Source organism: Acomys russatus, chromosome 4 (genome assembly GCF_903995435.1).
Source record: "Acomys russatus chromosome 4, mAcoRus1.1, whole genome shotgun sequence".
Classification (NCBI taxonomy): Eukaryota; Metazoa; Chordata; class Mammalia; order Rodentia; family Muridae; genus Acomys; species Acomys russatus.
This window is the reverse complement of record NC_067140.1, coordinates 14,976,187-14,991,014: the sequence shown is the minus strand read 5'-3', so window position 1 is coordinate 14,991,014 and position 14,828 is coordinate 14,976,187. Positions and strand designations below refer to the sequence as shown.

General features: G+C 52.7%; 1 protein-coding gene across 1 annotated transcript; it reads right to left on the bottom strand.

Annotated features, from left to right (window-relative positions):
• Nucleotides 1–1,181: 1,181 nt before the first annotated feature.
• On the bottom strand, nucleotides 1,182–12,902 carry Slc2a10 (solute carrier family 2 member 10). Its single transcript, XM_051143812.1, has 5 exons — nucleotides 12,685–12,902; nucleotides 6,001–7,290; nucleotides 5,356–5,478; nucleotides 3,995–4,130; nucleotides 1,182–1,567 (listed from the first exon to the last, which is right to left on the bottom strand). The coding sequence occupies exons 1-5, from the start codon at nucleotides 12,686–12,688 to the stop codon at nucleotides 1,489–1,491; spliced, it is 1,632 nt and encodes a 543-aa protein (XP_050999769.1). The 5' UTR covers nucleotides 12,689–12,902; the 3' UTR covers nucleotides 1,182–1,488.
• Nucleotides 12,903–14,828: the final 1,926 nt, after the last annotated feature.

Here is a 14,828-nt window from a genome sequence, read left to right as displayed (position 1 = left end):
GTCTTTATAGTGAAAACATTGAGTCAGAACCAATAAAATGAACAGTACCTTCCTCCATCTCCGTCAGACACGCAGGAGGATGACGCAGCACGATCCGGCAACACAGAGGAGGGAGAAATGCAGCGGAAGAGAAACTAGGAAGTGGTGACATGAGTTTGGTTCTTGTATTTACCTATTTATTTAGTTGGACAAAATCCTCTCGCCTCCCTAGTCCTGGGGTGACAGGCATGTGCCACCATGCCTCACAGGAGGTGATAATGTTTGAGTACTGACTGCTATAATTACATTATTATAAATTAAAACATTTTTAAATAATGGCAGTGCTTAGCCACCAGTCTGAAGAAATCTTGACTCTGTGGCAGTCGGCTCTGGGGAGCCAGCGCAGGCAGAATCCAGCATGCCACTGGCCATGAATGAAATATCTAGAAATAGAGAGCAAGGTCAACCGGGCCAGGCCTGGGAACCGGAAGGGTGTGGCTGACAGTGCGGGTGAGGCCAGCTACCCAGCGTCTCGGAACCAACTCTGTCTTACTGATGGCCGCCTTATGTGACCTCTGACCTGAGCCACTTGCTTGCCTCCGGCTGAATGACCCTTTACAATGCCCCAAAGGAAGAGCCCTGTGTAACACCAGGAGCAGAAGGCCCCAGGGTTCACTGAAGACCCTCCAGAAAGGGACGGGGGTTCACTGAAGACGGAGTAAGTCGATACATCCCGAGGGGCACAACTGTGCTTGAGGAAGCGACAACTGCCAGCACCTGGGTGAGTCCCTCCAAACCCCTCCCTTCCTGCAAAGGCCCCCTACTGTATCCTGGGAGCTCCTGGGTTCCTAGGCTGTTAGGTTCCTAGCACTTGTCACATGTTGGGGCCCAGAGCCATGTGGCTGGGCCCTTGCTCAGTGCTTACGTCCCTGCTCGGAGACTTCCATCCCTGTGCTATGAGACGAGATCTTAGGAGGAGTCTAGTCAAGGCTTCCATGGGACACACAGGGGGAAACTGAGGCCAGGGGTCATAAAGCCATTTTAGCGACAGCCTGTTGTCCCCCAGTCCGAGTCCCAGCACCTGGTGACTATCCTGGGCAAGTGGAAGCAGGTGACAAAAACAGGCTCCCTGTCACTAAGGCCCTGGCAAGTTGACAAGGAAGAACAGAGACTCGCGGCCCCTGCTGGTCCTGGCTGATGGCAGGAGGCACTTCCTTCCTAGGTTACCTGAGAAGCACTTGGTCACAACACCACAGAGGATGTCATTATAAACATGGCAGACAAGCCAATTCTATGAGGAAACTGAGGCATGGAGCTAGATTTTTCCAGAGCCCTTGGAGTCTCACACTTAAAATGAGGAGTTTGGGGTTCATCTCATCCCAGCAACCTCCAGGGCAGGGGTCACTGCAAAAGGAAACCTAGACCATGAGTTCCAGGCCCCAGCAGGCAGGGAGCCAAAGATGGGCTGCCGAAACCAATGCCCCAGCATCTTCCGAGCCGACAAACCCCTCAGGAGGCTGAGAAGACCTCCAGGCGATGGTACTGGATAGCGCTGAGGTTCTGCTTACGGCCAAAGCGCAGAGGGAACCTGCCAAGGAAACCGTACAATCAGAGAGCAGCAGGCATGGGGCCTTCCCCGGGCAGGAAGCAGTGGGCGTACGTTACTGCCCTCACCTTGTTCTGCCCCTTCCTGATTCATTTCTAACATGCATCCCTGTTCTCCAGCCTGCATAACTCCTCTAGGCTTTTACTGTGCCTCCATCTGAGTCATTGTGTCCTTTAAACTCAGAGCCAGACCCTTCCATGCCCCTGTGAGGACCTGTGTAATGCTCTGCCTAACACCACCAGCCACGATGGCCTCCAGTGCCTCTTTCTCCAAATGCCAGAACGGCCATTGCTCCAGCCAGGACCTTTGCGCGTGCTCGTCTCTCCTCCAAGAACATTCTCCTGGAGCTCTGAAGCCACTGGCCTTCTCTCCCGACTCAGGGACATCGGCTGCCCTTGAACTCCATTTTGATCATCCATAGAGCTGTGTCACCGAAGACCTGCTTGCCACTGTTCCAGGCCCCAGGAGAAAAAAGTACTGAATGCCACAGGACATCCCCCTACCCCCCAGCCAGGGTCACCATCTGGAGAATTCTCAGTACACCTGTGTGAAACAGCCCAACACCAGCACCTTAGCTGGAGCCACTGTACCACGCCCACCTCAGCAGTCTGTCTTCAGGAGGAACAGCCTACCCCCTCAGTCCACCGCCGCTCCCTGTACCTGGTTCCTCTCAGCTGCAGGCTGGCTCAATATTACAATGACACACACACACACACACACACACACACACACACACACACACACACACACACACACACACAAACCCTTCAAGCCATCCCAGAAATAGAACAGGCAGCCAGAAACTACAAGAAACATAAGGGCATTTTCTCATCACCACAAAATCCTGAGTCCCCTTCTTGTGCTCCTGCCCCCCTCCGCCCCTCCTTTTCTGCCAGGATGCTAAGATTCTGAAATCCTGTTCATGACCTCCAGACCCAAAGTGGTCTAGCTCCATCAACCTGATCTGATCTTCCCCCCTCCTGCCTCCCTCTTCCAGTCCCGCGGGATCCCTTGCTCCTTGCCCAGGTCAGACAGGCTCCCTCCTCAGTGCTTTTGAAGCAGCTACTCCCTCCAGCTGGGAGGCTCCTCCCCTCATCTTTGCGTGGCTGCCCTCACTCCTTGCTGACTGAACTTGCACCTGCTCGGAAAGGTCTTCCCTCTAACTGAGCCATGACCCTAGATCCGCTCTGTCCCTCTCTGTGCTAGTCTGGCCTCCCAGCAAGATGCGCTGCTTGATTCTTCTTCTCATTAAATACCATCTGTTTAGACTACTCTTTTTTAAAAGATTTATTTATTATGTATACAGTGTTCTGTCTGCGAGTACACTTGCACACCAGAAGAGGGCACCAGATCTCATTATAGATGGTTGTGGGCCACCATGTGGTTCCTGGGAATTGAACTCAGGACCTTTGGAAGAGCAGCCAGTGCTCTTAACCGCTGAGCCATCTCTCCAGCCCCAAGACCACTCTTTTTAAATAGTCTGTTAGCTTACTTTCTGCCCCTTCCCAACTTGAGCAGCAGTTCATTGAGGACAGCACCTTGTCACCCTTGACCTCTGCTACGTTCCCAAAGGCCCCAACCTCCGCCCGGGACGTAGCTGCAAGGACTTCACAGAAACGCCCGGTGGAGCACGGACTAAGCCCACAGCTGGGTTATTTTCCCCAAAGTTCATGACTCTAAGATTCTATGTAGATCCCAGTTCTCTGCAGTTTTGTAATTCATTTTCAATTCCTTGGGAGAGCCTGGCATGGTGGCCCCCACTGGCAGTCCTAACAGTCAAGAGTCTGAGACAGAGCTGGGCATGGTGGCAGTGCACGCCTTTATTCCCAGCACTTGGGAGGCAGAGGCAGGCAGATCGCTGTGAGTTCGAGGCCAGCCTGGTCTATAAAGTGAGTCCAGGATAGCCAAGGCTACACAGAGAAACCCTGTATTGAAAAACAAAAACAAAACAAAATAAAACAACAACAAAAAACCAAAACAACAACAAAGATTCTGAGAGAGGCAGCTTGCAAGTATGAGGTTGGCTTGAGCTACACAGCAAGACTCAGGTTAATGTGCACTATATGGCGGGACCCTATCTCAAAACAAAAGCCAGGTCTGGGATGGAGCTCAGTGGTAGAGTGCTTACACATGGCTACACGTGCTTATACATGGTTACACGTGCAGAGGCCCAGGCTTGATCCTTTCACCATACACACAAATCCAGGAGCTGGACCTTAAAGTCGATGCAGTGCCACTCTCTGATTACACAAAATAGCTGAGGGAAAACGGCTCAGGGGCAGTGGCAGCAAGGCAGGAAATGTGAGCCTCTGCTTAAAGGAAGAGGAGGCTGAGGTCCTGAGGGGCTCTGTTTTTTGAGGCACCATCCCAGCCCCTGGCCACTCCCCCACCCGCACCCCCACCGCGTACCTGCTCATCCGAAACTGCTGCTCTATCTCAGCCAGTGACTGTCCCTTTGTTTCAGGAACAAGTAAGTAGATGAAGGCCAGGCCAAGGACAGCAGTCAGCCCATAGAGCAGGAAGGTCCAGGCCAAGCCTATGGCACCTTGGGACACAAAAGTCGGGAGTATGGGTCAAGAGCTGAGCACCGGCTCTTGAGGCCTAAGCCACCCAGCAGGTCCTAGGTGTAGAGCCACAGTTCACCCACACAAGGGCCAGGAATGGGCAGTTTGCAGAACAGCTAACAAACACTCAGGTAAGGACCTAAAAGCCAGAGTATGACTGTCTATCCCTGAGACTCGAGCCACCAACACAGCGAGGGCACCTTGCATGGAAGGAAAGGTCCCTCAGAGTCAGAACACCTGAGTGGAGGTGCCGCCAGCTGCAGGGACCATGATGACGGTGTCTCCAGAGCTTCTGCTCCGGAAGGGTCACTTTGCAAATTAAGCTACAGTTGGCCTAGCCTGGACCTGAGCCAGGAGGACAGATAGTCAAGAGCCACTGCTCCGACTTAGAGCAGAAGGCTCTACCCAGAGCTAAAGACCACATCAGAGATGGCCCCAGGGGCCTCTAAAGTCACTGGGCCCATGACAGGGAGAGGGAGCTTGAAGGAAAGGACTCTGTAGACAGAGAAGCCAAGTTCCTTGTGGGCACCGTTCCATCGGCCTCCCTGAGCAGTGGGCACCCTGGGTTGGGTCTGTAGGGCCAGGCTCCAGTCCTCTGACACCTGGATGGACTCAGGAGTTACACATTTCCCCATCTGTGAAATGAGACAAGAGGGTCCCTCCTCTTTCCCCTCCCTCCCTCCCCTCGTCTTTATCCATCCCACACAGCAATGTCTGAAGACAGAGGCAGCAGTGAGACCAACGTGTGGGTGGCTTCTCCAAAAATGTCCCCCACAGCCCCATGAGCTAGCCAGGGAAGCACTTGACCAGGGGAGTAGAAAAGTAACCCAGTTCTAGGAAGGACTCAGGGTCAAGGAGCGCTCACTGGGTATCACAATAGCACCAGCCACTGGCTGTAGGAGGGGCAAGTGGTCTTGTTGAGCCAATGAGAGCAGGGCCCAGAACTTGGGCGGCATCTAATGAGAAAGAATGAAAGACAGATCCTATGGTGGGAAAAGCCAGGACTGGTTCTGCCCGAAGCCACCCCCTCCATCCCCCACTCATTTAGGTGACTTGAGATGAAATACTCCCCTTTGGCTTTCAACCTGGACTGCATCAGGCTTCATGGCACTGTGACCCAGCAAATTAGGGAGCTTTAGCTCTGAAGAAAACTGTCCCTGGGTCCAGCTAGACCCACGTGGCTCGGGATGAGGCCAGATCACTCACCAATGAGGTCAAGGAAGGAGAGGCTGATGAAGAGGTTGGCTGCCCAGTTGAAGCTGCTGCAGAAAGCGAAGGCCCTGCCTCGGATCTCTTCCGGGTAGATCTCACTAAGGACCAGCCAGGTTACTGTGGGTGAGAGCAAGAGACGTTCTGGGCTCCCATGAGCTGGGCAGGCCACGTCCCACCCTCATTGGCTGCGCCCTTGTGTCATACTCTTGGCCCCAGAGTCTCCCCGCTGCACACCCGCTTGTCCCTGCAAGAATCCCGTGAGTAGCCACCGTCTCAGGTTCCTGGGAGACAGGACATTCAGAGTCAAGAGCGGAAAGGGTCCTAGGCACGCTGGAACATCTGGGTTTTGTCTGGCTCATTACATCTTTTTCAATCCAGCCCTTCTGATGGAGCCACTCAGAGACAGATCCAAGGTCCCTGATCCAAGGGACCTGAAGTTTAAAATTTGGTGTTGGGGCTATGGGGTTAAAAACTTGCAAGGGCAGTTGCATTGCAAGGCTGTTGGGGAGACCCTCAATAACAAGCAAGAAGCCCTGGAGCCTCAGTCTCCTGCCGCTAAAGCTCCAGGGTCCCTAGACCGATAAGGCCCACTCAAAGGGACAGAGACTCTGGATTTTCTTACCTAGTAATCCCTCCTACCTGGTCCAAATCCAAAGGAGAAGGCGCTCACATAGACCATCATGCAAAGCAGCGCAGACCAGCATAGCAGGGTATGCTCAAGGATGGGACTGGAGGGCACTGAAGAGGCGGTATTCAGAGCTGGGTCCAGCATAGCTGGTCCCAGGGACACTGTGATAACTGGGTGGGGCTTGGTTCTCTCAGTGGTTGACAGGGCTGGTTGTCCTTGCTCCCCACTGGTTTGTAGCACTGGTGGTAGAGATGAACGCACAAGCAGACCCAAGCTTTGAGGTAGGTCCATCTGCTGGCTGCTGTTGGATGTGGTCAGGCAGCTAGGGCCTGAGTCCAGGGACACAGCAAAGCTGACTAGGCCTATGCCACTGACAGACAAGGCCATGAGAGCACATCCAGAAAGAAGAAGGGCTCTACGGCCTGCACGGTCTACCAGCCCCGTGGCAGTCAGGGTGGCAGCCACCTTCACGGTACCAAGCCCCACAGAAGCCAGCACGGCTGAGGAGCCCCCTTGGAAGCCAACGGAATGGAAAATGGTGGAGGCATAATATAGCACGTTGGGCTGTCCCGTTAGCTGCTGGAAGAGCACCAGTCCCAGGCCCACTACAGTCCGGCTCTGCATACTGTTCTGGGCCCTGAAGAGGTCCAGAAAGGTGTACCGTGGCTTCCCCAGGCCCAGTTTGCTGGCCTCCCCTCTCTGGAGTGGGATGAGATCTTGATGAGCTGCTGTTCCCTCTGCACCAGCAGGGAGGAAGAGGAGGCTGAGCGACTGCAGGAGAGCAGGTGCAACCGCCCAGCCAAACATGTGCCTCCAGCCCCAAGGGCTGCCAGCCAGGACATAGTTGAGGGCATAAGAGAACAGGATGCCTATGGTGATGCCGACCTCATAGAGGGACACCAGCACACCCCGATGCCGTGGCCCTACCAACTCTGACACGTAGATACAGCAAGCCATGGAAGACAGTGAGATGGCGAATCCAACAGATGAGCGGCCCAGGAGCAGCCAGGGCAGGGAGCTAGCCAGACCCAGAATCAGGCTGCCAGCCAGCAGCACCACATTGCTCCCCAGGATGGCTCGTCTCCTGCCATAGCAGTCAATGAGGAATCCTCCAACCAGGGACGCGAAGAGAGCACCCAAGAGCAGACTGCCCACCACGAGCTCCTGTTCCAGGCAACTCAGCCCGAAGTCCAGCTGCAGGGGGAGCAGGGCACCGGATATGACAGCCAGCTCATAGCCAAAGGTCAGGCCACCCAGCAGAGACACGGAGGCACAGAGTGGGAGGGCAGGTGGGCGATGGCCTGGAAAACAAAAGTGACAGGGCACACTGACTCTTACAGAGGGTCCGTGCATCACATCCTTCCTTCTGTCTGTCAGCCTTCCATCTATCCAGCTGTGTATTGTTCAACCACCTGCCCTTCCTTCCTTCCTTCTTTTTTTTCTATTTATCCATCCATCCCTCAATCTAGCCATTAGTCTGTCTGCACATCCAATTATTCAACTGCTTATCCTCCCTTCACTTCCTCTCCTTTCTTTCTTCCATCATCTGTCCATCCATCTACTCATCTATCTGCCCAATCAGCCAGCCAGACATCTGTCTACTCTCCCTCCTTCATCCCTTCCCTCCTCCCCCATCCATCTGCCGACACATACTTCCACCCATGCATCCATCCATCCATCCATCCTTCCAGCCATCTTTCTTTCCCGCCCCTTCCTCCCACCAGCATACAAACGCATCCATCTCTCTTTTCCTTTCTTCTTATGTTTACCAGCCCATCCAGTCATCCATCTATCTACCCATCCATCCATCTTGCACCGATCCTCCCAACCATTCATTTATCTCTGCATTTACCCCTTAACTTGACCAGCCATCCATTGATTTATTGATGCATCTACCCACAGATCCATCCGTTTCCCACCCATCTTCATATCCCATCCATTGTCATGGACACCCAGCCATCCAGCATCTACCGCATGCTGGATGTGCTCTCAAGGCTGGCACTGCAGTGATGTTGTCCATGACTTGGCACCCAACCAGACGGATGCTTAAAAAAAAGAATCATATAAAACTATATGTTCCTGTGAGACATAGCTAGGCCGAGAGCCCAGCAGGCTGTAGGTTAAGGCAGGAGGACTACAACAAGTTTGAGGCCAGGCTGGTCTACACAGCAAACCCCTGTCTCAAAACACAAAGGATTAGCAGAGAAGGAAGAGGAATAAGATAAAAATAGCCATTTACAGGGAACAGAAAGGCCACATGCCCAAGACTGTGGGATGTAGTCAAAGAGGCAGCCAGATGATTTTCATCAGAAACCCCCAAAATAACCTGACAATAAATTAGTTCGCCAAGTAAGGAATGAGAGAACCTGTAAGAAAAAATAGCCCCAAGGAACAAGTGGAATTCATGAATTTAAAATCAGATGTTAATGAAGTGGTGGGCAGTGGGAGAATCCAGAGTTACTGGTCACTAAGCCTTGAGGGTTTGCACAGGGTGGGAAAAAAAAAAAAAAAGACCCAGAAATACAAACACCAGGGATTATAAAGGGACAGTGAGGAGAGAGAGACTGGAGAAAAACAGAGCAGTGACCCAGTGTTTGTCAGCCATGATCTCCCCACCCCAGCTCACACATCCTCAAGATTGGTAGGCTCCTCCCTTTAATCATGAAGGGACACCCCACCTTCTGATCCCCAAGTTTCCAGACCACTTGACCCAAACCAGTTAGAACTGGATGCTTTCCAGGCTAGCCTAACAGTTCCTGCTTCACAAAGATCAATTTAAACGTATCAGCCAAGCTCTCTGCATTTGCCCGCTCTTGTCCTGTACTCACTCAAGACACTGTTTTTTGTTGCCAAGCCTGCCTTTCACAGATGGATTAAGCTTGGGGCTGCTGTACTGTTTCCCCTACATATCCATTTGCTGCCATCTGACAGCCGTGCTGTCTAAGAGAATGTTCTAGAACATAGAAACTTGTGCACCTGTGCTGCTGCGTACAGTAGTAACCAACCGTGTGCGGACACACGAATGGCAGACAATGTGATGGGTGGGTCTCAGGTTTCATTAATTTACTCGGGGAAAACAGTCTCTTAGTGCCCATGACCTTCCGAATAAAATCTCTTCTATTATTAACAGTAATATTAATAACTCGTGTGTTTGATGATTGCCACGTTGGTGTTAGAGTTGTACAGGTCATTCTCATGTTTTAATTCACACATTTAAGCTTAGTTATTTCTGGAAGCATCTAGAAGCAGCCAGCAGCCTCTACCACCCCACCCCGACTCCAGACAAGGAGAACTCTGGGAACACGATAGCCAGATTTACTGAGAGCAGTCTCTGGTCCAGGTACTGCTTTGATCACCAAGCTTAATAGGCCATTCGTGTCTTGCCACAACTTTATGAAGTGTGCTTCAGTATTACCTGTAAGGGACTAAACTCATGACCAGAATGGGGATGAGCCATCATCAGCGTCAAAGCGAGCCCATCGATGCAGGTAGTTAACACATGCTCGAGTGTTGCAATCGTGTTCTGACCTCTCACTCCTGCCTCTCATCAGCTGTCAGACAATTTTTATGAAGAGGCAAAATGCTAGTGGTGGAAAAGTTACCGCGATTTCCACCTTCTTCCTAGCCCTACACCCAACATCCCTGCCATTCCTCATTCCTGTTCCTGATGAAGGAAGCACTCCCAAAGTTGCTACCTGGTGCACTGCTGTTACCTCCCAAGTGAGGTCCTGAGGTGTTCAGTCTCAGAGGTTCTATCAGGGCACATGAGGTGACTGCTTTGGCTTATGTATGAACTGAGCCCACAAAGAGCTGGTGTTGTTGAGAGGCTTGATCCCTGCTAGTAGCGTTATTTGGAAGGTTCTAGAAACATTAGAATGTGCGGCCTATTTGGAGGAAGTTGCTGTCTCTTCTCTACTCTCTTCTTCCATTGCACCATGAGGTGAAAGGACCTCCCCACTCGATGCTTTCTCCTCCAGGCCATCCTGCCTTCATGCAGTGGACCAAGAAACTGTGGACCAAACACGCTGAAACTGTAAGGTGAAAATAAGCCTTGCCTACTTTCAAGTTGTTCTCTTGGGTATTTGGGTTGCAGCTGTGGAAAGTAACTGATAAAGGATATTAGTACCAGAAGTGGGCTTGTTGCTGTGGCTATACCAGGTCCTGAGGTCCTTAAACCTATGGAACTGGTTTGGGGAGGCGGGAGGGGACGTTTAGAGATATGGACTAAGGAAGCCCAGAAAGCTATTATCAGGGCTTGGTGAGTGTGTCCAGTAGGCACTCAGAAGAGCAGAACACCCACAGGAGTTCAGGCAGTGATGGCCAGGCCTATGAGGCTTCAGAGAGGAATAAAAACTCTATCCAGAACTGGACTATAGGCCATCTGTTACACTTCAACATAGCATCTGTGTACAATTTGTCCACATCCTGAGACTCTGTTGGGGGAAGTCTTACTTTAGGCTCAGCGAGATGGTGTAAAAGTAGGTGAAAACACTTGCTGACAACAATTGGAGTGTGGGTCCTAGAAGCCACAGAAAGCCAGATGTGGTTATCAGATCCGTTATCACAGCATCCCTCTGGGACTCCTCTGGCAATGTGGAAAGCAGAGACAGCAGAATCCACACCCCCGCCAGCAGTGGGGGGCGGGGGAGCTATCCTGGAGCTCACAGAGCAACAAAATAGCCAGAGAGACCCTGCTGAGGTGGTAGGAAGAGAACAGATCGCCAAAGGCTGTTTGCTCCCAGACCTCCATATGCACAGCATGGAATGTGTACTCCTGTGCTCCACTTCCCATCCGCCTGTATACATCACCACCACAACCACCACCCTTCTCTCTCACACACAGAGGATTTTTTTAGAAGTGATTTTCAAACAACTAAGCTGAATGAAAATCTCAAGGTAGTCCAGCATTCAGGCTGTGACACAGCCATTGCTAGCTGCTTTTTGCCAGGTTTACAATGAGAGTTGGGAGCAAGAGCAGAGCAGCCTAGTTTGAGAAGCCTGCGCAAAGTTTGGGCCGAGGAAGGCAAGGTCTCTGAAGAGATTCACACTATTAAAAATAAGCCAAAACAAGCCAAGCCCCATGCCCCTCAAGAAAAGCCAAGCACACTGTATTGGGACAAAAGGTAAGACGCTTTGTGGGTATCTGAGAAATCCACCAAGTCCCATGCATTGTGGCAATAAAACTATACATTTAATTAAAAGACTATCCTTGGTGAGGAGAGAGCCTCTGGCCCAGAGCCACCTAAGGAGTAGTTTTCTCTAGGTTTATATCACGATGATTATCTGGCCAGGGACTGTAAAGGCCACTGCAGCAATGAACTCCAGGGGACCTGTGGCTACCTCAGGAAGTTAAAGCTCCCAAACCATCCACCAAGGAAAGCCACAGAGGAGCCAGCTCAGAAGGAAGCGCGTGGTCTTTAGTCTCTCAGTTGCCAGAGACAGGTAGATCAAGACCATGCAAGCGCCTGGTGACACCATGAGTCCCAGGTGCCAGCACAGATCTCCAGGAAGTACTGACTAACTACCTGCCTTTGTGAGCCTGGTTCTCACTTTGGCCCAGTTTTCCCTTGCTTTTCTCCTGTTCCTCTCTTTTAGGATGAGGACATTTATTCTCTGACCCGGCTCCAAGAATGAACCTTCTGAAGCTCTTTATCTACAAACAGGATAAACAGCCATCTCACTGTCAGTGTTAACTGCTGTGCCCCCACCGGACAGCCTAGGGACAACTCCGCCCACCTACTACCACAGCTTAACACCTCCAGCTCCCCTGTCATTTGGAATGACATCCAAAGTCCTCTTCACAGCCCACAGAGCCCTGTCAATCTGTCCCCTACTCACCTCTCAGCCCCCCTCCCCTTCTTCTCTGAGCCTCTGAGCCCCTGGCTTGGACCCCACGGTGTGTTCCTGCCACCTGGAAGCTCTTCCCCCAGTTTCAGGTAGACCTTAGACCCCCACCCCCACCCCGCAGCACCCTCCCACCACACCCCACACCGCATGCTACCCAGGGAACACAGCTCCTGGCTTTCCTCACCCTGTGTGTTCCGCAGCCTCTTGCCCACTGCCTGTTCCCCAGCTCCTCATCTCCTGAGATTGAGAACACAGTCTCCCTTGTTTTCTGGGTGTCCCAGCCCCTGGGTGTGGTCTCAGCTACATGTCCACTGAAGAATGAGTAACCGACTGTCCCTTTGAGTTTCTGAATTCAGAACAGATAACAAAAATCCTGGTCCCCTGCAGTGGCAGACATGTCCTCCTGGCTGGAACGCCTGCATCAGTGGACCTGTCTTCTCTCACTGGAGTCAAACCCAGCACAAGTGTTCTGTTTAAGTGTTCTGTCAGTGCCCTGGTCTAGGCCAGAACCCAGCACTGAGGTGCTTAGCAGTGTCCCGGCTAGCTAGGCTTCTGGGTAGATGGCCCAGTCTGCAGAACTGGAGTGCCCCCCTGAGCTGTCCGCAGAGCCTCCAGGAGCCTCAGCACTCCAAAGCCATTCTTTCTGAGGAACTACCCCAAAGTTCCATCTGCAGAATCCTCTCACTGGAGATCCTAGGGGCTCCCTCCGGCTAAGCCACTCCCCAGGAAGGTGAATGGGCAGGGAGAGGAGGCGCCTTCCTTAGCGCGGGGTCGGGGGACTGGGGGTGGGGGGTAGCCCCGGCCTGCAGCTTCCCCAGCCCTGAGCTCCGGCAGCGGCAAAGACTTACCCATAGCTAGCGAGTGGCGCTGGAGTGGGCTGGGCACCGGACCCTGCACGTCTTGGTCAAGTCGCCGCTGTAGCAGTGGCCTACAAACTTTTCCCAAAGCTGGGGCCTGCGCCCTCCCTCTGCCACGCTGGCCAGCCAGGCTTCAGGCTGGGGGGCGGGACAGAGGGGAGCCCGGTACCGCCCCCAACAGCCAATGCTGTGGCCGCCCTGCTGCCTGAGAAGGGAACTTCAAATTTCCCAGGAGGGATTGTCATTCTACAAACAGTTTACACAGTTCACTGTGGCCCACCCTTCATTGGCCTTCCCAGTGTACACACACAGACACACACACACACACACACACACACACACACACACACACACACACTGTGTGCCAGGCTTCTCCCATGTACACACACCCACAGACACACAGACACACACATACACACACACACACAGATCCTGTGCCAGGTTTCTCCCATGTGTACACAACACCGCCACCATGCCACCCCTGCCCCCTGTACCTCTAACATCCCAGGCATTCAACACTCTTCCTGTGGCACTTGCAAGCCACAGAACACTAGCCTAGACTTGGGGTGGCCCAGGGAACAAGGCAGACACGCCCCTTGTTGCTAAGGAGCTTCTTCTAACACGAAAAATGAGCTAAAGGCGTCAGAAGAGCCCCGCTGCACAAGGAAGGGCAGGGGAGAACACTGGGCGCCGAGCCAGACTGTGGGGGACAGCTGGGGCTGCGTTGGCCTAAGGACAGGAAACTTCAGCTGGGGCCTGACGGACCAGGCCCTGGGAACAGCAAAGGAGTCAGTAGGGGACAAAGGAGCATCGAAAGTGAAAGCTGGGGGTCTGGAACCTAGGGGCTCAGAGAGGTCAAGTGAAGAGGAGTGCACGGGCCAGGGAGACCTTTGGGCAGTGTCAGGAACGTGGGGATGCCGTTTTGTTTTGCTTTAGTGCTGGGAGTTGAGTTTAAGACTTCCTGTGTGCTAGGCGAGTGCTCTGCAGCAGAGTATATCCCCAGTCCAGGAAAGAGGAGTTGGGTTCTGATGAAAACAGGATCAAGGGTGGGAGCTGGGCAGCTGGCACAGGAGAGATGAGGCTGTTTTGGGTCAGTGTCTGGGATGGGGACAAGTAGGCAAATCTGACTTGGTAAGGACTGGAGGGGGCATGCCGTGGGGTTGGGCGGAGGACTCTAGGGTTCTGTGCTTGCTGGCCGTACAGCTTTGGGCATCCATGTGCATTCAGGAGGTGTCTGGCTCTGCACCTACGCTGGGGACAATGCCACCAATTCTCACTCTGTGACCCCAGGTGGGCTCAGCATTCTAGTGAGCGCAGCCTTCCCCAGCCTCTCATGTGTTCACGCACAGTTTGCAAAGAGCCCTGGTGTGAGCAGTTTGAAAAACGTGACTCCGAATCCTTCACTCTCTCCTTAGTGTATGTACCCCAGGCCATGGCATGGAGCAGCAAGCTGGGTGACTGCTGGGCTGTGACAGCAGGACACTGGGACCCTGAGCCTCCAAGTGAGTCTGCCTGACTGGGTGTTACAGCGGCACACACACACACACACACACACACACACACACACACACGTGTAACGCTGGCAACTTGGAAGTGAAGCAGGAAGATTGAGGGCAGCTTAGGCTACATGTCTCATAAAGATGATGGTGACGGCAATGACAAGGCCCAGCTGTCAGCCATGCTGTAACGAAGCCCATACTAACAAGAGTGACAGGAAGGTGGCATCAGTATTCAGTCCTAGCTAGCTTCTGGGTCATCTCGAAGCCAAGCTCTGTAGGATGATCCCAGCCCCCAGGAGCCCCATCCAGCCAGGCCTTAGATAGTTTGAAGCAGTGAGGGTTGGGATTTGACCCCCCCACACACACTCCCCACCCCCCCAAATCCCATGCAGGAGAATAATGAATGCAAGGTTTTCGATCAAATTCTATGACAATTGATAACTGGACTGAAAACTGAAACCGTGGAGTAAAATTACTTGTGATAATTATTCAACACTGTTGGTGTTTTACCTTTCTGTTAACCTCACCATAGAAGGTAGAAATTACTACAATCTACACCATTTGGGACACACACACACACACACACACACACACACACACACACACAACTGAGGCCAAGGGAGATGGCACACTTAT